The sequence below is a fragment of the Puntigrus tetrazona genome, chromosome 15 (assembly GCF_018831695.1).
Source record: "Puntigrus tetrazona isolate hp1 chromosome 15, ASM1883169v1, whole genome shotgun sequence".
NCBI lineage: Eukaryota > Metazoa > Chordata > Actinopteri > Cypriniformes > Cyprinidae > Puntigrus > Puntigrus tetrazona.
The window spans coordinates 10,033,682-10,057,076 of record NC_056713.1 but is presented as its reverse complement, the minus strand read 5'-3'; the positions used below and the strand labels follow the sequence as shown (position 1 = coordinate 10,057,076).

The window sequence follows — 23,395 nt, the reverse complement described above, 5'->3', positions numbered from 1 at the left end:
TCATGTTGGCAGTGTTCTGAGGAAGTGAGAAACACTTGTCAATCGTTGTTGTTTATCTCGTAGCTGCAAGCTTCGTCACGCTCCTTTGCTGGAGCAGGCCTTTTCTGCGTGATAAACAAACCAACTGAGGCAAAAAATACATATTCACTGAGGGTCCCTGCAATGAGCTTTTTTATATGCTGTTAAAATGAGAACCTGGACATGCTGCTTTACTCATATCGGTATGCTAATGTTTTATTGAATTCTTTTCGGAAGGAAAAGATGAAACTCTACACTGGCAAAACCTCACGCTTACAACTCAGAATAACCAATGATACTGAGACTTATTTCATTGTTATTGATTGGCTTATATACCATATAAAGAGCTTGTGTTTTACTGTATTATTAAGTAGCATTTTTATGTTTATGTGCAATACTTTTAACATAGTGTAGACAGAAATTAATGTGCAGGCCAAGAGAACACTTCTATTTGCTATACACTTTTAGAGCAGAATTCTGCTAAATTATTTTCAATATTTTTGCATCATGTATTTTTTTTTCACCTTTGCTCTTTTTCTAAATTAAGGATTCTTCACAATGCATGATGCTGAACAACTGTAAATCATGTACTGTAACAAAAAAGATGCTAAGTAAGAATAAAAAAATCTGGAAGGAAATGACACCAAAAATACGACAAACTGTTTACAGAGGACAAAAGCAAAAACTTTTTAACGACCCTGAGTAAACTTATGAGTTTTAATTAGGTTTTAAAGTGAAGAAGAGGCAAGGCAAAATTAATATGTGACTTAAAGCTGAGGCTGAAGTAAAAAAATCTGTGAGATAAAACAACTTTTTTTTTTTTTTTTTTTTTATTTTTTTTTTTAATTGGGATTGAGTTTTTCAAGCTGCGGACACTTTTAACATCATGGATACACGTATATTAGAAGACGAAACCCTGTCCAGGCCAGCAGATACAGATTTGCATTTCATTGGCATAGTAATGGTATTTGAGTGCATGCCATCACATTATGTAAATTAAAAAAAGGAAAGGGTCCAGGACTGAGCCTTGGGGGACACCATGAGCAATGGGATCAGTACTTGATTTGGTTCAGCGAAAATGAATGTCTTTCATTAATGTTGGATATTAACCAGAGGAGAGCAGTCTCAGTAATGCTAAATGGTAATATCTGGGAAAATATTGTGGCAGACTGTCAAAAGCCTTGCTGAGATTTAGGAGTACAAAAATAGCTAAGAATCAGAACACAAGAGGAGGTTATCGTCTGCCTGCTGAGATTTTTGTGAATGAGTGTAAATCCACTCTTTTCAAGATTGTTTTAAGATGACTCCAATGTTTGAAGGAAGCACTTGGTCAGCATGTCTGTTTTAAAAGCCAGTGGCCTTATTGACTTGTCTAATTTTCCCATAGGGAAACAACAGGGAAGATTCTGCCCATCACTTATCACTCTGATATTTTGCTCTACTGCCTACTGACTTGCTATGTTACACTGTATACACTGATATCCACTTATTAGAAATACCATGTCTTTAGTTAAATTATAATAGTGTGATACAGGTAGTATAGGCAGAGCTCAGTTCCAGAGTTGTACTGAGCGATTCAGTCTTATTTGGCTAATGCAACTTTGTCAGTTCTTTGTCATTATTTAAATGTATACATTTCTTACTCATGGCTTAACTCCAGTTTTCATCTCAAAAACTCAATCACTCAATTGTGTGCTGTTTTATTGTGTTGTACTTATGCACAGTGATAAAGAATACAATACAGTAGAGCCTCTTGCTCTGGCAGGCCAAAAATGGTTTAGATCCTGATCCTTAACTGCTTTCCAATATTCTTCAGTTTTATTAATATGTTAAAAAGCAAGACTTTCTTTATACACTCCTAATTTAATTCTCCTTCCAACTCTTTTTCTCTGTCTATAGGAGTCTTGTGCCTGTTACACAACTTTACGTCAGCGTTGATGCCAGCACTAAGGATAGTTTGAAGAAAATTGACCGTCCCCTCTTCAAAGACTTCTGGCAGCGCTTCTTGGACAGTCTCAGAGCGCTTGGTGAAAAGGTAGGTCTACTGTGCCTTAGTCCAGATAAAACAAGTTTTGACTCCGGTGGAACAGTTACAACCTAAACAACCTAAAAAGCAAATTTAGATGGACAAAAATCTGAAATTCGGTTCCTGCAGCTTTTTCAATATTAGTCTGAAAAAAGCTGATGGAAGACTTTTTAGGACCAACTGTTGTCAACAGTGACCAATGTTGACCTTTGCTTAGCAAGAAACCCAAGCAAAACTGTAATCATCAAGAGCACAAGACCCAGAGTAACCTTCGTATGTTGCTGGTGATCTTTAAATGGTGGATCCAAATGAATTATCTTGAAATGAATTTACGTTAATTAATATTAATAATAATAATCGTTGTGTCTCTGCACAGGCCATGAAATGAAGACAGAAGAGACTGTGGTACACAGTTGCAATAGTTCTGTTGTGCACGTTAAAATTAAGTTGTTGCGGGCCCTAAATATGATTATTTAATTGCCAAAAGCTGTTTTTCTCACTTCTCTCCTCTAATTATTTGTCTGTAATTCATATCAGGCCTGTATTAAGCACTCTGGAAATCCCTGCTATCGATGATATTAATGACTGCAAAGCTCCAGGAGTGATTTTATCATAACTCAAATCCTCAATTTATCAGAGTAATAACTTGCGTCGGCCTCTAACGATGTCATTTTTTTAACGTCCAAAGAAGGACGCCTTCAGATTTAACTGCATTTTCGAGCTGAAGTTCTGTTAAAAATGCTAGCTTGATGAAGTACATGCGTAGGTGCTGTCCATCAACGGCTCTTACTCTGGGTTCAGCATGCTGAGATGACAAAAGCGGTTTGTTACACCGGGGCCTTGGCATTACTGCTTAATGATTTTAAGTGGCATCATTCAGAGATGATTCACTCCGTCTGTATGCTTAACTTGTGTAATGACTTCCCTGCATTTGCCATTGAACAGACCGCTCACTCTATGTGTGTGTCTGTACATATGTGCACATGTGAGTCATAAAAAGGAAGACTCGGGAACAAAAAGTGCTCTTCTGTTTTCTAATGAGTCGAGATCACCTGCAGTGTCGTTTTCTAGCCGAAGAGAGCAACTCGACACTGATGGCACTAGGCAGCAGGATTGTGCGGCATTCAGGATAGTGCTTTTATCCAAAACCGCTTGCGAATGAAAGAGGCAATAAAGTTTGATTTTGAAGATAGACATTCAAACTGCCCATTTCTGTTTCAGTGGGCCATTTGTGACCAAAGTAAGCTGCAGTGTTGCCAGACTTTACACTGATGGTGAAACTCTGTGAGACAAAAGCGAGAATTTCATGTGGCTGACACATGCTGTGCCTCCATCAGTTGAACTTCACCTGTCTAGACTGACACTGATTCCTTGTTCAGTTTTTCTGCCATTTTCCATGCTAATTGTGCTGTGGCTTATTCATCACCCTCACATTTGAACAATTTAATTAAAAGGCATTTGTTTCTGACTCTATTTGTCAGAAATAAATAAGACGAAAGTATAAATACAAAACCATTAATGGCTGTTTTATTCTCAACATTCATCACCATAACAGTTCTGTTCCATTTTCCCTTTCCCCCTATAACTACGACATTACTTTCTCATTAATTTTGCTGTTCGTGCACATTCTGCTTAATTGGTTCTCAGATATTGGCCAACAATCTGTTTTTATTATACACGGTTTACGTTAATTTATTGAATTTATTTTTTTTTAGTTCATTATACAAATCTCAAACACGTTTTTCAGAAACTAGCTTTAGGAACTTAATATAGGAGCTTTTAGATATGCTTTTTAATACTTTTATTAGCAGTTATCTTGAAAGTGCACTGCCTGAGATATATGTTCTCCTGTGTCAAGTTCATGGCGTTGAAAAGGAGCTTTGCCATAAAACAAGTTACAGGGAACGTGTGACACCAATAACCCTCCTCGGACACTTTCACAAAATGGGCAGGAATCCATTTGTACAACACTGGGGGTTGAATTTAAATGAAAGGTTGTTCAGTGCAAATCTACAAGCATCAAACATCGCTGAACAAGCTGTTGAATCCCAACAATAGAAACAGCATCCCCATGTTGTTTGGTGTTGATAGGATTTTCATTTAAAAGTCATAAAATAATATTAACCAGTTTGTCTGTTTTCTAATGTCCTCCTGTGAGATATAGACTATATATAAATTCCAATAGATTCTTGATAAGAAAAACACAGAATTAAAAGAGAAATAAATGCTGTGTGCTTCAGTTCACTCTGGCTAATTAAGATATAGGCAGAATCCTTTGGGAGACACTGGATTGATCGTCTTTGCATCTGCATGCTGTGTTTCTTATTTTTCTTTTCTATTTGGAGTTTAGACCCTGTCTTATCTCAATGTACTTTTTTGCAGCAGAGCAGGTAAACGTAATGATGTTTTTTTTGAGAGAGAACAAAGGGGCATTTGAACGTTTTTCCCTTCAAAATACAAGTGCTTTATATCGTGCGTGATTGTCTATTGGACACATTATGTAGATCAAAGATGACATTTTCACCACTACATAAATAAACTGAATAGCGTGTAATGGCATCATGAATGGCATCTTCAGTTTTTTTTTTTCCCATGGAAAAGGAACTTATGTTTCTCCATGTTGTGAGAATAAACCATTGCTTTAGTACAGGTGTTTCAAAGGGGCTTATTAGAGCTTATGTACCATAAAGAAATAAATAGAATAAATTACTGCATATGGGAAACGTTTCAGCTCTCAGAAACCCACATGAAGAGGTGTAAAGCTACAGTGTTTGCCAAGGATTCAGAAAGAGGCTAATGTGGTCCTGAATCTGGACCCTTGAAAGATCCTGTCAGTAGAACTGACTTTATAGTGTGTGTGTATCCAAAAACATTAATTTTATAATAAATGTATTTATTATACACCCAGAATCACTAACTTAACTTTATAATAAATAAATAACTGTTTATTTATACGTTTTAAAGTTAAGTGCGTGTTCTGGATCAGTTCTGCTTGCGAATAGTACCTGAAATCTGACTTCAAATGTGTTCAGTCGGGGCTCATCAACACTGTAATGGAAACAAGTTCTGCATTTAAATATTTAAGACTGTGTTTAAGAACGAAGAAAATCCATTGGAATTCATCTCAAGTATTCTGTGTCTCTACAAATCGAGACTGGGGTTTCTGTGTGCCCTTGCATGGTTGAGTGGTGTAGGGTTTAGTTAAGTGCACACAGACAGAACCCATCCTTCCATACTAAGTGTGTCCTTGGGATCTCTAGCTCTCAGGCTCCATAAGTGCAGTTCAAGTTGAAATGCATTGCTCAGCACTCTTGTTTTTTAAAGAAATTGTACAAATATGGCACATGACAGATGACAAGACATGCTAGAATGTGTGGCACTTTTTCAGCATAACTAATAATTTCCTATTGCATGTAATCCGTAAGGAAACATTTGACTATTCTGGTCTGTGTTTTGATTGATGTTTTTTTTTTTTTTTTTCTGGAGCGAGCTGTTTGTGTGCAAACGGTCCTGCTCTTTTAAGACCTTTTGCGAAGCTGAAAATACCATGCACAGTGGTGAACAGAGGTCAGACAGAAAAGTTGCAATGCGTTTTATAACTTTGTTCTGCCATTTCTTAGCATTTCCATCCTGCTCCCGCTGACTTCAGAGGTTGAAAATAAATTCTCTGCCCTGGCTTCCAAGTCACAGGAACTTTATTTCTTTTATGTCTTAGTTTAATAAAGTGCAGCAATTTCAAAATCCATAAATAGAAAATATGGTGTTCTTGATGGTTGTTGCCACAGCTTTTCTGTATAGGTGCTAAAGTATTTTGAGTCGTTTTAGATGTTTCCATCGAAGTTACTAATTTAACTCATGCAGAATATTGAAAAAATGACTTACAAATGCCACTTTGCTTCATAGTTTCAATTGGATTGTCACGTCATGACATGTTGAGACAAAATAACATGTAGGGGTGGGCGAGATCACTGCCTTTGACTAAACCACTTTTTTGTAAACTTTATATTTACACAGTGAAAATTATGCAGTGTTTTTGCACTCATACTGTGATTCATAAGATTTTGCCCATATCGCCCAGCTTAAATAACATGGACACGTGACAATGCCAGTGGTATTCGGCCAATCACAACACACTGTATAGCTGTCCAATCAGAGCACACCTGTTTCGGAAGGAGGAGCTTAGAGGAGAAACGATAATGTACAGCATGTGGAAAATGGGTTGTTTTTTTCTAACCTTTAACCGCCTAAACACACCAAATACACAATGTTCTTTTTAGCAACATCATATGACCCTTTTAATGGCGTATATGTGGAATAATAACAGTGAGGCTTGTCTTATTGTGAAGTAAAGTGCTGATACAGAGCTTTGCATGTTGGCACGCTACTGTTCTGGTCCAGCATGTGGCTGTCTGTTTCCACAGAGCCCTGCTGACCTGCTGCCTGATTCTGCCTCAGGTGTAGGGCGGATGAAGCTCTCTTGGCAGGTTTAAAACAGGCTGCTGCTCTAAATATCCTCACCTTCTGCCACATCACTCCAATTATCCGTCTCTCTTGCCATCTCCTCCTCCCTGGTTCACGGGCACATACGTGAGCGCACCTGTGAAGGCCAGATCCTCTCCAGCTGTTGGGTTTCATTGGCTTCCATCCCCTCGTTTTTCCCTGTCTTGCAGATCCTCTAGTTAGCATGAATCAGGAACGGTGCTGACTGCGCTGACATCTGTACTTCGACAGAAACCAACCAACCGTACGGAGACATTCAGTCTACAGGGACAGACATAGTTATTCTGGGCAATGTCAGACTGACACTCGGACAGTTTGATTGACAAGGTGCAATAACAGGAATGGGAGGCATGAGTGTCCATTATCACTCGCTGTGTTTTGTGAGGGCTTCCTCGCCTCAGGGCATCGGCGCGTGAGGGTCTGTGAGTAATGATATGGGCCGGAGCTCTCCCAACTACGGGACCCCAGGGCAGACACTGGAGGCTGAAGTTTGGAGAAGCTCACTTATTAAAAAGTCTGGCTCCTTTTCTCCATGTTCACCTGACTCTCTTGTCAATGACATTAAGCACCGTCAGCAAAATGTTATGTTGACGCAATAGCTGGAAATGGAACATCCCACTTTAATTATTTGGCAGTCATGGGATGTGCTGTTTACTTCATGCCTTCAGTTAAATGTTGGCAGATTTTTGTGATTAATTTTCATATAAACAATTACAATTTTTGTCACTTACAGTTCATTTATACATCTTAAGAGCTTCAGTATTCACATGATGCTTGTATAGCAGCAGGAGCAGATTTTATAATGGAAATGATGAAGATGATTATTATTATTTAATTAATCTTAATCATAAATTAAATATTAAAGATTAAAATAACAGGAGTAATGGTGGCAATAATATATCATTACATTTTAAGAGGATGTATTACTAATAAGAGTAATGTATTATTTTAATATCAATTTTTCATTGATTTTTATGACAATAATAATATAAAATGATTAATAATAATAATAATAATAATAATAATAATAATAATAATAATAATAATAATAATAATAATAATATAATAATAATATAGTGGTAATACAAATATATAAAAATAATTGAGAAAGTGTAGTATTAATACAAATAGAATTTTAAAATATGCAATTATTATTAATAATAATAATAATAATAATACATATAATCTAATTGTATTAATACAAATAATCCCAGTATACATGCATAAAAATATTTTGCTGGTATTGTTTTTTATAATTTTATAATTTATTTTTTTACAGATGTTTATGGTATTTGAATAATTCTTCCCTTTCATTTGGCATTTTACAGTGATTTGTTATTACTGAGTGCATGTTTGGGCAAAGACCAAACATTTTTATACCATCCATCTCTTCTGTTTTTGCAGAAAATGCAGGCATTGATGAAATAAAATGGTGTATATATATCTGTCAATATAATTTCAGTAGCAAATCCTCATCATTTATTCAAATCCTTTTTAAAATTGTTTTGTGATAGCTCTTTTTTTTTCTCCGCTGATCGTAGAGCTTCACTGAAGAAGACATCAGATTATAGATGAGGGCTCTCGATATCACTTCATATTCTCACGCGCATGTGCGTTGGTTTAATTAGGCAGTAATTTGACAGCTCCTCCTTGTGTTTCCTACTCTAGCAACAGCGCACGGTGTACAGACTGACCCTGGTGAAGGCCTGGAATGTGGATGAGCTGAAGGCCTACGCAGATCTCATCGCCCTTGGACAGCCAGATTTCATCGAGGTCAAGGTATGCCTCTCACCCACCTAATTCAGGAATGAGCCTCTAATGAGGGTCTCTGAACCCTTTTGGGTTTAACAGGTGAAGCTATTGCTGGAATCCCAAGAATTTCTACCTAATCCTTTTTGCAGGAAAACAAGGTAATGACCAGACTCATTAAATTCGTTCTCTGTCCTAATGCGTGTACTGAGAGAATTGATTGGAGCTCAGATAAGATGAACGTGTAGCGGGAGCCACTAAATGAAATGCCGTAACAGGCCGTGAGCTGCAGCAGTTTTGGTTTGTTTGGTAAATTATTAATTGATATTAAACTTGATATTAATCTTTTTGGAATCGTAAATTTATTTTTAGCTTTCTCTTATTAAATATTGGTTACATAATGTGTATTTTCGCTGAAGTTAGAACAGCTTTTTAGACACTGATATAGACTTGTGTTAAAACGCAGTTATATCAGTTTTATTTATTTTATGCCATTTAAAGGAATTTCTTAAAATGTACTTTAACGTTTTTGTTATTATTGTACCTTTGCTTTCTGTAGAAAGGATTTTTTAAATGCGCAGGGCACTCTTTTCCATACAATTACAAAAACATCAGAAAAGCGGTGTAATAAAAATGGTATCCATTTGACTAAAATCTATCATTTTGTTTTTTACAAATCTGTTATATTTTCTGTAGTTATCACATTTCAGTCTTCTATTCAAGCAAAAAGAACTGACCTTGAATATACACTAAAAGTATTTTGTAAAAAGTTTGCAATTGAGATTCTTCAAAATGTTTACGTTTAGTCTGTGGTTTATTTGTGAAATTTACTATCAATTTCTGAGCAAAACATTTCACCACTAGACTCTTTTAGGGCACGATTTATGTGGACCGCTTTTTTAACAAATATTTATATTTTTTAAAACGGTTCTCAATCATTATTTCGAGAAAACGATTGACCTCTGACCTCTTCAAAATCTCTGTTCGATACAAGAAAAATGGTCATAAAGGTCTGCTACAGTATGAGGATAAACAAATGGTTGCGGAAATAGAATGTGAACTATTTTCTTTAATTTTAATAAAGAGCTATACGTCATTACATTCAGAATCCCATTCCTCCAGTGATCCATGAAGATCAAGTCAGTCCTCTATTAAATGCCAAGACTGAAGCTTTTAAATAGTCAACTAGTGACTTTAATGGCTTTTTAATGAAATGCTAGTTTTTAATCTGCAAATAAGAGTCTCATTGTACTTAATCAACCTGTCTTCAAGATTAATGCAATTGAGTAAACTGATTAAATCTCACTTCATCTCAGCCAGCTTTTATTTGCCTTAATGCATCTGGTGTTTGTTGACCTGTGTAATTAAACTGTCCTGCTTTAATTGTACGGATCTGAACTGATTCACTCATGACCTGATAAATCGCAGACCAGCACGGCATGAAATCCTCTCGGATGAGGGACACGCATTGTTTTGTAGCGAGCCATTTTTCCTGTTCCTCCAAGTAGAAAAACAATCTTTCACATCTGTTAAATCACAATTTTATTCATCCTTGTTTCTCCACCTTTTTTTTTTTCTCCCTCCATTCAGCTGCAATTTGCATTAATTCTTCCAGGTATTTCTTCCCTCCCGGACTCTTATCTTCACATTAGCAGCTTCTTTTCTAATGGAGGGAAGAGGGGGCTGCTGCACTGAGGTTTCGCAGAATTGCTCGTAATCTCATTACAAGTCAACAGCCAGTCATGTGACCTGCTCGCACCTGGCCCCGTAGGGAACCCGCCTGAGCGCATTCACATTCAAAGCAGAGCCACTCCAAAGTAAAGCCGGCTTCAACTATGACATGCTGTTACCTAGCAACAATAATCGCCCACTTTGATAGACCGCAGAAGGCGAGGATTTACGCCTCCTCCTGTGGGATGAAATAAAGGCCATGGAATAGTGTGAGGGAAATATTGCTGAGTTTACCTAAACGGAGGCAGGCTGTCTGAATCTCTGAGTCTGCGCTCACCTTTTAATGGTTCGTCAGCTATGGGTTAACGGGCCGAATGACAAAGGAGGTTTCTGCTTCTGGTTGTTTTTTGACATTTGAGCTTCACGGTTGTGGTGTGGTTTGGTGCAAACTGGCTGTTCACATGCTACGTCTGAGAATATTTGCTTATTGTCGACAGCCCAGTGCTGGTTTAACTGCAAAATGGCTTGACAATAATCGTGGTCCGGCGATCTGTAGCCATTGAAAACATTTTAGTCATTTGTCCTGTAAGATCAGTACCGTATCGTACGTGCACATGTGGTTTTATGCTTTAATATTCGGCTGCAGAAATGTATTTTTTATTATTGTGTAAAATCGTCTGGCTGACTGACTGCTGGAATCATCAGCTAGAATGGATTCTAAATTGCAGAGCAATTTGTGTATGGCATGATTTTTCAGTAAAATTGTTTGACATTTGAAGTTACAAAAGTTTAAGTAAGTGTTGTTTTAAATAGCTTTTTGTTCCTTCGATCAAAATGATCATGTTTCCACAAATTATTAAGCGACACACATTGATCACGTTTTATTTTTTTATGTTGTCATTCTAATAATTAGTTTACTGTACACTCTAAAAATGTGTCCACCTATTTCAAGCTAAAAACTTCAGTAAATAAGTATTATTAACTTAGCTTTACAAGCCATTTCAAGATAAATTACATTAAACCAACTTAAAACAACAACAAAGTCGATTTAAAAAAAAAAAGGAAAAAACTTAATATTGAGTAAAAACATAAGCTGCCATGTTTTACTGATTATGTAATTTTTTACATTGTGTTTTGATCGGTTTGTCTATAATTAAATTAGCTTTTGGTATGTACATTTATTAAGAGTCCAAACATCAAAAATTTTTACCAACCACAATCTTCTGATTGGTTGTATGTGTGTTATGTATATTTTTAATATGTATTTAAGTAATGCTTGCATTTTAAGATTTTATTCTAGTGAGCAATTTTAGGGGAAGCGTGAAGCTGAGATCAGCTTATGTTTTATCACAAAATGTGATTATTTTGTGTCTGGATTGCATTTATAATTAACCATTTATCAATTAATGTATGTCTTGGGAACTGAACCCATAAACCCCATGAATTTAACGCATTAGAAGTCAATCCAACCACCATAAAGATAAGCCTTTTTACTAGCCACTTTTAAAAGTCACCCTTTTTATACGTTGCACTTATCTGGCCCTTTAATTAGACACATTATGCTTTTCATGCCAGACAGCAAGGCTCTCCTAGCACAGTTTATGTGTAGCAGACATCAAGTTTTCTGACATCTCATTTACTTCTATAGGACACCAGTGACCCAGTCGTCAAACCAACATGGTTTTGTGTGCCTTTGCTCACTTTTATGGACGTGAAACAGAGTGGTGATATATGCGGAGGGTAATTAAGTTTGGTAGTAGCTGAGCAAGTTTGATATGTTGCTGTGAGTTATGAAGGTGTTCAGCCCCCTCCAGCTGTTCGACCCCACTGTAATTACAGCATCTAACAGCTGCTCTTACCCCTCACATTTACCTTTGTGTGTGCGTCTTTATTTTATTCCTGCAGGATCTGCTAGACCTGCTGCACACTCCATGTGAGAGATTTACTCTGTCTGACAACAGATGTTTCAATTGTTGTCTGTTTCAATGCGTTTTATTTATTTTTGAAGTTATTACGTTTTATTATTTGTGTGTGTGTGCATTAAATCATGCACAATAAGACCCAAAACACAATGACTTTTTATAAATTATATAATATAAAAAAATACATTTTACTGATTTTAGTTTTTGTTTGTATCACATTGTGTACAGTATGTAATAATTGATTTGTTTTAAACTTAATGTAAATATTAAATGTATAAAATAATAAATATTTACAGCGGCCTGTATGTGACTTTTGGAAAAATATATTAATAAGAAGTTTTTCCATTTGTTTTATTCATAATTTTCTTTGTTTTACTCATTTATTTGTTAATTTTAATGATTTGTTATTTTGTTTTAGTTCATTCAATTTTGTTTTAGTTTATTCATTGTCATGTTATATATATATATACTAAATTTCATGTACACGGCTTTTCAGTATAAATTATACTGAAATTATATATGTATATGTATATATGTGTGTGTGTATGTATGCATGTATGTATGTATGTATATATATATATATATATATGTGTGTGTGTGTGTGTGTGTGTGTGTATATATATATATACACACACGTATATACTATGTGTGTGTATGTATATATATATGTGTATATATATATATGTGTGTGTGTGTATATATATATATATATATATATATATATATATATATATACACACATATATACACATATATATATATATACACATATATGTACACATATATATATATATATATACACATATATACACATATATATATATATACACATATATACACATATATATATATATACACATATATACATATATATATATATATATATATATATATATATATATATATATATATATATATATATATAGTGCATGCAATAACATAGAGACATGCTAGTGTAATGTGAAGTCAGTCCCGTTCCTCTCAGTGCTGAGGAATCATCCTTTTTGGGCGATTATCGAACAAATCATTATTCCTGCACAATTAGAGCGTCTCAGGGGTGTTAGTCCCGACACAAAGATGGACAGCCTGTGCTGGGCTCCCAAATTATCTCCACCTTAGTTATTCAAGAGGTTAGACGTTTGAGGACAAAACTGAGATCCAACTGCCTAACTTTTTGGACGACGCTATTAGTGCATCATTCATGCACCACTAATTCCTTTTGCTTTAATCCCACATGCAATTAAATGATTTTTCATAGCGCTTTTATCAATTCAACTTTATCTTCATATAAACGTTTAGTTGGCTTATTAGAGTCTGATTGTTGGTCTATGACAGGAAATCTGTAGCATTGTTACTTGACATAGATGAACTGGAGAAATGCCCTCACTTTCCTCGCCTCATTGATTTATCAGGGCATTTCTGTAGGTAATCATTATTCTCTATGGCTGCAAATCAGATAGATAAGACTTGGGCTCATTAATTCTGTGCCAGACTGGGAATATCAGCTTTGGACATCAGCCACGGCCCACAAGACTGAGATGAGGAAGGCAAGAGTCCCGTCCTTTCGTTTCAGTGTCCTCTATGTGCTCGGAGATGAATGTGATGCGTAGGGATGGTAATAGAGCTATATAATACTTACCTGCTTATCCCTGTATACCCTATACCTTATACATACACTATGACTGTAGTGCATTGACACACATGAAGAACAACATTAAATAAGTTACTTTATTACTTTGGTAATAATTTTATTACAACTTCATAAGTTCATTTAAGTATTTTAATAACTTTTTGAGAAATGTGTAGTTTAACATTTTATACAAAACATTTAAAAATGTTTCTGACCATCTTTATAGCAAATTATGTAATACAATACTGCAAAATATAATATGTAGTAATTATAAGATAATTACAAAACGATAGTAATAATAGTAATAATGATTAAAACCAAAAATTATAAAATATGAATAATTGCTACAATTATTACTGCTATTATTACAACATTATTATTATTATTATCATTATTATTATTATTATGTATAATGATTATTACGTTATTTTTGTTAATTCCGTTAATTGCAGAAATATAATATCCAAAACTGAATTTTAATTAAATTTATTAGGACAATTGCACAAATTATCTGTATGAGTTAAACTATTACACAGTTTCTTATTATGGATATCGTCAGTTATACTTATTTATTCATAATTGTAAGCCATTGGCTTCATATAAAAGAGAGCTGTAGGAAATTCTGTATTAATCATTGCTTTATGATGCCTTTAGTGATTTTTTTTTTTTTTTTTTTTTTTTTTTTTTATTTTTAATTTTTCACCCAGTATTCACAATTTAGAATTATTTTTTTTTTTATCTCCTTTATTTTGGCCTTATGGTGTATTAGTTTCTGAACCATTTAAACCACTGATGCGTTGTTTACACTTCTGTATCTGATATCTCGTTCACATGACATCTTTTTTTTGATTCTCTTTTGATGTTCGTCTATCGATTGTCTGGCATAATAGAGTGCTAACAGCTCAGCGTGATGAAGACTGAAATAAGATAAAGCCTCACCGAATGGGTTTTCACTCTTATCACAGGATGAGTAATGTCTTTTCAACAGCACAGCTACTCCTACACACAAGCAGACCCATGAACTAATGCTGGCCACACCACGAATGAGGCCGGTTTTCATCCAGTGGTGATGTGTCACTTACTCGGTTGCCAAGGATTATTAATGACTACTTTTCATGATGTGTGAAGGTTCAAACGGAGTACGTGACCTTGAATTGTGTTACAAGACTGTATTAATGTAAACTGAATTTGCGTTATCAGCATGTGATGGATGCAGCCCTCATAGTTCATCCTGATCACAGCCTCATCTATGAGGTGTAATGTGAACGCCGTCCTGTCGCGTGCATGTGTGTAGGAGTTGAATGAGATGATCTGGCTGTCTCGGTCTCCATTATCCAAAGAAAATCCAAATCATCCTCCACGCGCCGGCTTGTCTTTGGGCAGTGTGCGCCGATACGAGTGTTTTGTCATGTTATGGCCAATAACCGATAAGTAATGCTGAAATTCTATATTGTTTTGTCTGAATATCGTTAAAACTTCTCATTTCTAAAACCCAAATTAATCACACATCAGTTTGGGCTGAGAAATGAACATCCAAATCATAATCTCAAGTGATGATTGATACGAAATTCCAAAAACTTGAAATTGATTCTACTGAATTTATTACAAATTTTAGTGTATGTGGCAATAAAAGGTTTAAAATCTGAAATGGCAATTAAGTATATTCACGCAAGCTGTTCATAGGTGACATGAATGCATTTACACTGCAATTAGAATTGCATACGCTATGAGAATATTGGGTTTTTGCAGCCATAGGTGGTTCGCTGGATCATTGGCTCTTTTGATCGCTGTGAAACAGATTTTTTTTTTTGCCCTCTAGAATTTTAGGTGTATATTACTGCACTCTAATAAGATGCACAGCACAGTCAGCCTTCATGCATCGTGTTCATCATTAGGAATATGTACACTGTCCTCCGAAGGTTTGAAAACACTCTTGGCAAAGTGTGGTTTTGGATGACATCAGCATAAATCCTTATCTTTTTTTGGTGCAAATGCTGTTCGTTAAAGTAACTTGACATCATTAAAGACCAGCAATAATAATTTTTATTTTGATTACATGATAATGGTAATATATACATGCCAAAGGTAAGCTACTATTGGAGGAACTGGACTGTGATGTCCGTAAGAAGTGTCCAACCAGTGTGAATCATCTTTGGACAATCCTTCAGGAGGCTTGAAGTAATATAGATTATGCAGAGCTGTAATAGCTGCTAATGGTGTTGTGCCTTATCGGTGCAGAATTATGACAAATGAAAAAAGATTAATGCCAATGTTGTCCAAAACCCCACTTTTTTTTTAGAGCATCTATATGTGCAAAATATCACCCAATGTTTTTTTATTTTTTATTATTATTAAAAAACATTAAATATAAAAATACATTTCACATTTCTGACTTTTTCTTAGTCTTTTGAATAGCGAGAGATATAAGCTTGCATTTGCAAATTATAAAGTCAGAATTGCAAGTTTATATCTCAATGTAGACGTTTTCCCGGAATTACTTGAAACAAACTCACAATTGCGAGAAATAAAGTGAGAATTTAAACTCAGTTCAGACTTTTGTTTTCTTCTCGCAAATGCGAGTTTCTATCTTGCAATGCTGTTTTTTTTCTGAAAATTTTGAAATCGAAACTCAGAATTGCGAATTCTAAAGTCTAATTCTAGGTGCAAAAACACTGTTCTTAGAACTGCAAGATTTTTTTCATTCAGAGGCAGAAATGTCCTTGCATACCTATCCAATGAGACAAACCCAATGGAAACTCTGTCTGTTTTATGTTGATACTTTTATGATGAGAATTAATCATGCTGTGTTTGTGACAATTTAAATGTCCCATTTTACGGTTTTGTCCCTCTCGTTTCTTTGCCCGTCCTCTAGGGAGTGACATACTGTGGAGAGAGCTCAGCCAGTAGCCTGACAATGGCCAACGTACCCTGGCACGAGGAGGTCATCTACTTCGTGCAGCAGCTTGCCAACCTGCTCCCAGACTATGAAATTGCCTGCGAACACGAGCACTCCAACTGTCTTTTACTCGCACACCACAAGGTAACCCTGAACAGGCATGCTGTTCATAGCTGCTGTTCTACTCCTGCGCTGCTTTTCGTAGAAACGGAGCTCATACTGTAATTTCATTTTTCCAGCTTAAACCACTTAAAGCTGTTACAAATAAAGATACCATTGCCATTTCTGTAAATGCCATTGGAAAAGTGTTGATATGGGCACTTGCATTTAAACTGCCATTCAGGTGAAGGGTTAAACCTTCCTTCCTGCGTTTTTATGCTGTCTCCTGACACAGCGCTAGTCATTCTTACAGCTACTCTTGTTTTACATTTGTTTCTTGTGACAGCTTCTCTAATGGTTTGCGTGGGCAGTGAGCCCTTACCAGCACTCTTCTCTCACAAACAAAAAACATATTTATGTGCAAGTGTTATATGGTGCTTCAATATCCTTTTATGATTTGCTGTTTGTATTCTGAAATCAAGTACCATAAATTTCTGCATGTGATTCTATGGTGAATATTTCCATGCTAACACACAGTAGGGTGTTTCATTTACTAAGAAACATAAAGTAAAAGGAGTGCTTCATGTTTTTTGGAATGCACCTTTGACAAGTGCATTCCAAATGACCAAATAATAATACGCACATGTCTCCACTAACAAGGGGATAGGCTTGATCACTATGATTTGGTAAATGACTATGACTTGTACAATACTCGAATTGTTACATCCCTAAAAAAAACCCCAGACATGAACACAATAAGTGCAAATGTATGTTAAAATGTGTTCTTTTGTTGGTGTTGCATAATCATAAATGAATTTACAAATTTTCTTTCTGGTGATCAATTGCTTTAAAATGATTTTCATTTCTGTATCTTTTTTATTTCTATAAATATCTTTCACTCATTTAACTCCATATTTTGAAATACTGTTATGGAACAATTCAAATTTTACACAATTTTTGACACCCCTCCCGAGGACACCAGACCTCTCTTGCCCTCTCATTTCCACACCGTTTACTTTCTTCTGCTGAACACATACCTCACTTGATTTCTAAATATCCCATTTATTCATTCAGCTTCCTTTTTCTCTTCAGGCGAGGAGAGCACTCTAACATGCATTAAGGGACTGTAACTGCATGTGTCCACCCATGTGCATCCTTTAAAACCCCTCCATTCATTTCTTGCCTCATCATGCAGAGCTACAAACACAGCGGCTGTAAATGAGCTGCAGTATTGGAGAGTCGTAGTCATTGTGAGTGCCCAGAGCAACCTCCACTCAAGCCCACATAGGCGTGAGAAGGTGCTCGGTCCTCCACTGCCTTACCATCAAGTGTTTGGAAACAAGGCGAAGAGGCTTGTTGGTGGGCAGCTTAGAAGGTTGGATGCGAGACCTATGAAGATGGAGTGCCAATACAGTAATAACAGCAACAAATGATTTATGAAGGACTTTTCATAGGCGTGTGGTTTGTTGGATGAAGATTATAAAACCCTTCAGTCTTCTCACCAAATATGCATGGTTAGATGCATGATGTCACTCCTTCTGGGTGGAGTTGCATCTCATTATTCAGTGAGGAAGATGCACAGGGTATAATGCAAATTTAAAATGCAAACCCCCATTTTATCCAAATGATCCTGACTTCTTTGCCGTCTTCGGCAGTCAATACCGTCTTGCTTCTGAAATTCAAATGACACACTGATAAAGCCAGTCCCAGCACTCAAGCACGAGCTGCTTTGCCTTCCTCTGCAAGGTTTTTGTCCCTGCTTTATGCATGTTAAAGAGCTCTCTTTGCGTTGCCTGTGACAGACGTCTAAATGAAAAGGCATTGAATTTGATGTGAAAATTCATTCCTCTCCACATCACCACCGACCACACAGGGACTCATTCTCAGCTTCTGTTCGATTCGGCCGTGACTCACGAGGGTGCTAAAAAGGCCCATTGTTCCTGTAATAAGAAGCCATTTTTCACACTGGACCTTGGAAAGTCACCGACCGTATTTCATTGCATTGACTTTGTTTAGCTGCTGCATTCGTTTTTTTCTTATTTCAGGGTTGCAAACATTCGCCCTTTATTCACGGTGTTCTTGACGAGGTAAGACCCTCTGAATGAATTTACAGCTCTTCACTGTGTGAAGCTGACAGCTTATATTCTCATAAAGTTAGAGCACTGCGTCCTCATAAAGCCCTTACTATCTCTCCGTGTTCTGAGCTAGAAGAAGGAAATAAAAGCATGTAAAGCAGGGTTAAATGAAGATTTAAATCCATCAAGTGCTTTATAATTAGAATAAGCTTGATTTTCTAAAATGTCCTGTGATATTCTAGTCAAGTAGATATAATTCTGGTCCGTCTTTCGATGTAAATCCTCTGATATTTTCTTCCTTTTTATCTTCTTCATCATTTAAAAAAAAGTAATAGCAGATTTTTATTCAGCAGGCAGAGCAGTTTAGTTATTCCTGTTCATAACACAAACTACAGAGAAAAGTTGTGCACCTAAATTTAATACTTGAGCAATGGTAGTAGAGATGTTGCCTTGAAGCATGTTGCATTTTTTAAAAAGCCTTAGCTGGCCTTATGAACATTCATTAATTCGTAAACAAGATTACCCATTTAAACTTTAAAGTCCCAATAGTCTCTCAGTAACTACACCAGACTGTAGAAGCCCTGCAGCACACCGTACAGACAAGACCATCATTAATTTTGGGGGATGTTTATAGTGTTGAGGGAATGAAAGAGGGGCTGCAATCTGTGTTGGATGATGTGGCGTACACAAAACCACATTTGCATAGTGACTTCATATGTTTAGTGCTCCCAGTTAGCTGTGCAGAAGCAATTTTACAAATGAATGAAGCCTTAAAGTGCACTCTCTCAATGGCCTGGCCATCTGTTGGCATAGCAGATGTGGATAGTCTTGCACTCCGAAAATAAAAGAGCTGCCAGTTTCCCTCTTTTACATGGCATCTAAATTTGAGTATTCCTGTCTATTTTCTCAATTATAGACTCTACTTAAGAAAGCTACTTTGAAACTATAGTGTTTTGATTGTTAATTATATCACTTTGTCGATACTTAAGAAAGCTACTTTGAAACTATAGTGTTTTGATTGTTAATTATATCACTTTGTTGATACTGTGCATTTAATTTGCTGCAAATCTTAAATTAATATTGACTTTGCAGTGATGCATAAATAAACAGTGTAGCATTTCAAACGATTGGCACTGAAAGACCCAGTTTGTTTGTTTTCCATTAAATTGAACAGCACTTGTAAAAAAATTAACTGGACTTGCCAACAATATTTGGGAGAGAGATGAGTGATTTGGATAATTGCTTAGTTGTTACAGGTGTAAATAATCTAGTAGCAATTCCATTTTTAGTTACTTCCAAACACCTTTTTTCCTAGTGTGAGTAATATAGGAGATGGCTGAGCCAAACTGCATATGTCTAAGATTGACATGGAGGGGAATAGATCTTTAAAGCAGTTGGGGATATATCCTTGGCCTTCCTGGAGAGCTGAGTTGGACCTCATGGGAGCTTTCATCTTCTGACTGCTGAGTATCTGTGAGAAGGCTATGGAGTGATTCACCTCAGCAAATTACTCCGTAATGAAAACATGCAGCTGAGGAAGAAAGTTCCCCAGAGGATGCAAACTGCTTAAGGCCTTATAGACAAACTGTAGAGACAGCTTTTGAGGATGCCTCTAGGAAGCTTCAGGTAAGCAGCTAAACAGAGGTGATATGACACAAGGACAAAGATCACATTTCTGGCACTGCACTAAAAGGAAGTGGTGGCTTTGGCATTTTCAGCACTGGGAAGGTATGTTTGATTCTCAGTTGTGGTGCACGTTGACCAAGTTGTCTTTGAAGCAGCAGGCAGCTTTCAGCAAGTTAGACAGTGGTTGTCCTCCAGAGAGCCTGTGGTGGTCTGATGTACTCTTGACAGCTTTGTTAGCATGGACAGAGCTCTTTAGAAACTGTCCAAACAACAGATTTGCAGCAGCTAAGACTTCTTATTTCAAGTTTTGTTTGTTTCTTCAAGTCTTGACTTGAAAGCATCCTTCCCTTGAAAGAGTTATTTTTATTTTCATGACTTTCTTTGGACCCTAGTCTCCAGCAACCCAATCAGGCAGCTCGACAATGTCCTCAGAGCAAAAAATACTACAGCTGAATCGATTTTATGGCAACGAGGAGGTCTTGGAAAGAGACAGCATTTTGGGAGATGGGAGGAACAGGAGCTTGGCGCCTATAGCTGATTGCATCACCATGCTGAGCATGGATCAAAGTACAGCATCTCATCAGAGCAGTGTGAAATGTAATCAGTGCAGCTCCCCACAAGACTCTTTACGCCTGTGTGTCGGAGAATGCTTTAAAGGTGCTGATGGAAATTGATTAAATGCATAGGGTGGGGAAAACAAGCAGAACTAAACTGTGCCTAAACCCTGATATAGAACCAAAGCTTGAGAGTCAAGATTGGGTAAAATTGATTGAAACACGAGGCTTGCTTGAAAGGTCCATAGGTCCTGCATCTCAACTAGATGTGCAAGTTTGTGAGTTATACTTTACACCCCCAAATGACTTTATGTGGACCCTGCCGTCTTCTACACTTGTCCTGAAGATTCCAGGGTGTCCCGTTTGATATCTGTTGATTATGAAGAGTGCCCTGTTTGCAGCTTCACTCTTGAGGTACTGGCATTTCAAGTTTGATCTTGAAAAAGGACTTCAAGGACTGAGAGGGTCATTGAGGACTGTGTCATTATCTGTTCCCCGAAAGCAACTTCCTTTGGCCTCTTCTTCTAATTTGCAAATGCTTTGGTGTTTAATACCAGAGCTTTGCCCAGTTGGCAGTTGGCATGTGCTTGTAAAACACCATCAGACCTCATTAGTCAAAGTGAACACCTGTCAGGCAGGGAGACTCAGTCCAATCTTCACCTGTGTGTCTGTTTTTTTGTGTGTGTTATTTATCACCTGCTCTCCTTACCTCTTTTCTTTCCTGTGTTTCTGCAGTTCAAAGTCGATGGGGAATGGTGGACATGGATTGACTACGAACGCTTCCAGGAGCTCATTGAGGAATACGAGGAGAGCGGGGGCACCAAGAACTTCTCAGCGATGGACTATATGGCTAAGACCCCCAGCTGGGCTATTTTTGGGGCCCGAGAGAGGGGATTTGACCCCACGGACATACGCTTCCAGAGAAAGAATAAGACCAAGGATATCACAGGGTGCTGATCTTAGTCTTCCTTTCCTACTTTAAGTCTGTAGGGGACTTGTTTTTAATGAATGGAATAGATGACCTGATTGGCTGCACTCATAGACTAAGACTTTTGTTTTTATTATATTAGCCAAGGCTCAGTTTGCTGTCCAAGACTTGCCTTAGGGATGAAATTCTGGTTAGCTTATACTTGCAGATACATGATAACTCTTTTCATTCATGCTGTTTTAATGAATGCTAGCTGCTGTTTTTAGCTATGGTCACAGTAATAAAGAATTTCATTCTCATGTCCTGTTCGCTCTGAGCTCTGGATCTAATAGCCCTGGTAAAAAAAACCATCAGGAAGACAGAAGTCAAGAACAAGTGACTTGAATTTAAGGCTTCATTTACTCATACCACCTTAGGGCCTAAATTTAGAGTGCACAAGAGGAAAGAACTGCAAAAGAAAAATATCACTATGGTTAGCTACGTTAATAACATGTCACCTCAAACTGTGATTTGTGCATTCTTTTAGACGTTTAGAGGTCAGTTGAGTCATATGGGACTTTGAATGGAGCAGTTCTTACGTATTGGCCCATGATACAGCTAAAAGCTATTTGAAATCAGAACTGCCCTATAAATATCTCTGTAATAACCACTCAAGACACTGAAATGTGAAATTGCAGTTCTTACCTTTTGCATTGTCTTACAGTTTTTTGTCTTGGTTTTCTACACAACTTTGACAAGTCACTACAGGTTTTTGTTTGTATTATTTTATCCTTTTTTTGTTTTGCTAAATGTTGTAATGCAGTTATGAACCTGATGTCTGTCTTTTATTGGGTTATACTGATATTGTGAATACACCCAAAAAGCATCTCCGAACTGCATTTGTTATTCATGCACATTCAGGTGCGTTGCAAATGAAATTGAGTTTTGTTGTAGTTGCTTTCATGGCATCTTATTATTAAAATTGCCTTTATGGTGTTCTACAGAAGTTTGAATGTTATTATGGGAGATGGGAATGTGCTTGATGCTGAGTGAACTAGGTCACAGCCGTTTCTCAGCTCTGCGACTGAAGGAAGCGCTCTTGAGTGACAGATGAGAGGCGTAATATTAAGACCAGACCCGAAGTTTCCCTGCTTTTTGTCTTTCTGTAAAGTCAACTTGTAATGCTACATTCATCTAAAGTCAAATTGGGATATTCTTACTTTGTTTCCACTTATAAATGTGCTCCATTATATAAATGTGCAAGTTTTTTTTTCTCAGCACCACACTTTTATGACACATTGATGTAATGCATGGCTAACCGTAGCCGCAATCTTATTCTTTAAGTTCACACTGACTTCTCTTGTCTCTGGATTCTGACAAGTTAGCAAAAGTTGGTGTCCACCGAGAGCACTTACAGCTGAAAGTTCACCGCATTTATCGGATTGTTTAAACTCCAGCCTTTAAAGTGCCTCGTCTCCTAGTTGTTTAAACATAACAGAAACAGAGAGATGTGTAATGGTCTGTGACAAGTGACAGAAAAGCTATTTCACACCGCTGTGAAAAGGTGCCGCGCTGATCTAGGCTAATGTGGCGCATTGTCTTCCTCGTGCATTTCAGTCAATTTAGCCACCCGAAGGGAATTCATCACCAAAATACACTCTTTTTGTAGTCCATGAGGGCATTTTATTCTGAATTTAATTGGGGTATTTCTGTGAAATTGTT

General features: G+C 36.8%; 1 protein-coding gene across 1 annotated transcript in view; it reads left to right on the top strand.

The window, feature by feature from the left end:
* tyw1 (tRNA-yW synthesizing protein 1 homolog (S. cerevisiae)) overlaps window positions 1-22,925 on the top strand; it is a 47,577-nt gene extending 24,652 nt beyond the window's left edge. The window contains exons 13-16 of the mRNA XM_043259755.1: window positions 1,918-2,053; window positions 8,213-8,323; window positions 16,389-16,556; window positions 21,502-22,925. Of these exons, the coding sequence (XP_043115690.1) occupies window positions 1,918-2,053; window positions 8,213-8,323; window positions 16,389-16,556; window positions 21,502-21,723 (637 nt within the window). The 3' untranslated portion in view covers window positions 21,724-22,925. The remainder of the gene's footprint in view (window positions 1-1,917; window positions 2,054-8,212; window positions 8,324-16,388; window positions 16,557-21,501) is intronic.
* Window positions 22,926-23,395: the final 470 nt, after the last annotated feature.